Here is a 1642-nt window from a genome sequence, read left to right as displayed (position 1 = left end):
TCGGCCGGGCGGGCGGCACAGCAGCGCATGGCCTGCCCGAAGGTGCGCACGGAGCGGGGCGGCCCCTCGCCGCCCTCCTCCTCCTCCTCCTGCCCCCCATAGCCCTCGTCGGCCGTGGCGCAGCCGCTGTCCTCGGAGTCGCTGTTGGTCATCAGGTCGATGAGCTGCTCCAGGCGCGGGCTCAGCTCCCGCTCCTCGTTCTCGTCCAGTCCCCAGTCCAGCGCCCGGTACACGGCAAAGCCCAGCGACTGCACCATCTGCGGGGACAGCACCGGCAGGGGACAGCAGGCGCGCTGGCACAGCTGCCCCCGGCCCCTCCTCGGTGCTGGGTCCCGTCCCAGGACCTGCGAGCCCCGGGCGAGGGGGTCGGACGGCCGTGCCCAGCCCACAGCGGGCCGGGATGGCACACGGGGCGGGTCACCGGCCCCCACGTACCTGGGCTTCGGCAGAGGGCGTCAGCAGCGCGGGCAGGTCTGCGGGAGGAGGGCAGAGTCACCACACGGCCCCGTGCTGAGCGCCCCACCCCACCCTGGGATGTGGTACCCACCCGCGCCACCCTGAGCTGCTCACACCTCCCCTGCTCCTCCCTCCTTCCCTGGCTCATCTGTGCCCTCCTGGTCCCAGGGCATGGCTCCAAGGGACAGTGGGCACTGCACGTTGAGCCCTGCTATAGACAGGCTGGCACAGCCTCCCAAAGGGCACATTGAGGGGGCACAAGCACCCATGTACCCCTCACGGCCGGGGCTGGAGGGAGCTGAGAGCTCTGTGTGCATGAGGAGATGCCCCCTGCACCCCTGTGGGATGTGGGCACTGGCAGTGTGGACAGCAGGAGTGTGGGCACCACAGGCATGGCAGTGTGGGGACTGGCAGGAGCATGGCACACACAGGGAGCCCAGGACACGATGTGGGCAGCTTGAGCCCTCCTGGCAGCTGCAGGGAAAGGAACACAAGTGGCCTCTGCAGCGTCCCCAGGGCTCCCGGCTCTGCTTCCCTCATCATTAGCTCTGCATTGAGCTGATCAATGCGGCAGCCACCAGGATGTGCCAGCCGTGTGCAAGCCAGGAATGAGCAGGAAAGGCAGCACAAGTGTGGCCCTGCCATGGTACCACAAACAAACCCATCCAAACACCATGTCCTGGACTGTGCCCGGCTCCCACGGCAGTACCAGCCCCTGGGATGCCACCCAGTGAGTCCCAGCAGCTCCTGCCTGTCACTGGGGCACAGTTGAGGGGGAATTCCCATAGGATGGGGGACTGGAGCAGCTCCAGAGGGTGTTGCTGGCTCACCCAGCCCCGACCCAGCCCTGTGCCCTGGCAGAGCTGCAAAGCCACGTGCCAGGCTTGTGCCACCGCCTGCAGTGGCACCCAGAGGCACCCGGAGCCCTCCCAGCCTCAGGCTTTTCTGTGAAGGCTTCACTGGTTCATCCCTGGGGAGGTGGCTCAGGCTGGCACAGAAGCAACCTGGGAGCAGGAGGTGGCACTGGCAGGTGACACTGGCAGGTGACACTGTCTCCGTGCCTGCGGTGGCTCAGGGCAGGGCGTGGGGCCATTCCCATGCAGGACCAGTGCAGCCGGTGTGGCCACGCCGTGCCAGCTGCCAGGGGCACGTGCCATGCCTGTGCGTGTCCCTGTCCTGGGCACGG

At 67.9% G+C, this 1642-nt stretch overlaps 1 protein-coding gene across 1 annotated transcript in view; it reads right to left on the bottom strand.

Annotated features, from left to right (window-relative positions):
* Positions 1-1642, bottom strand: part of SPIRE2 (spire type actin nucleation factor 2) — a 6074-nt gene that overhangs the window by 3400 nt on the left and 1032 nt on the right. The window contains 2 exon segments of the mRNA XM_031060134.1: positions 6-257; positions 436-529. Of these exon segments, the coding sequence (XP_030915994.1) occupies positions 6-257; positions 436-529 (346 nt within the window).

This window comes from Geospiza fortis, unplaced genomic scaffold (assembly GCF_000277835.1).
Source record: "Geospiza fortis unplaced genomic scaffold, GeoFor_1.0 scaffold102, whole genome shotgun sequence".
In the NCBI taxonomy this organism is placed as follows: Eukaryota; Metazoa; Chordata; class Aves; order Passeriformes; family Thraupidae; genus Geospiza; species Geospiza fortis.
Note: the sequence above shows the minus strand (reverse complement) of the source record. Positions and strands in the feature narration are given on the sequence as shown.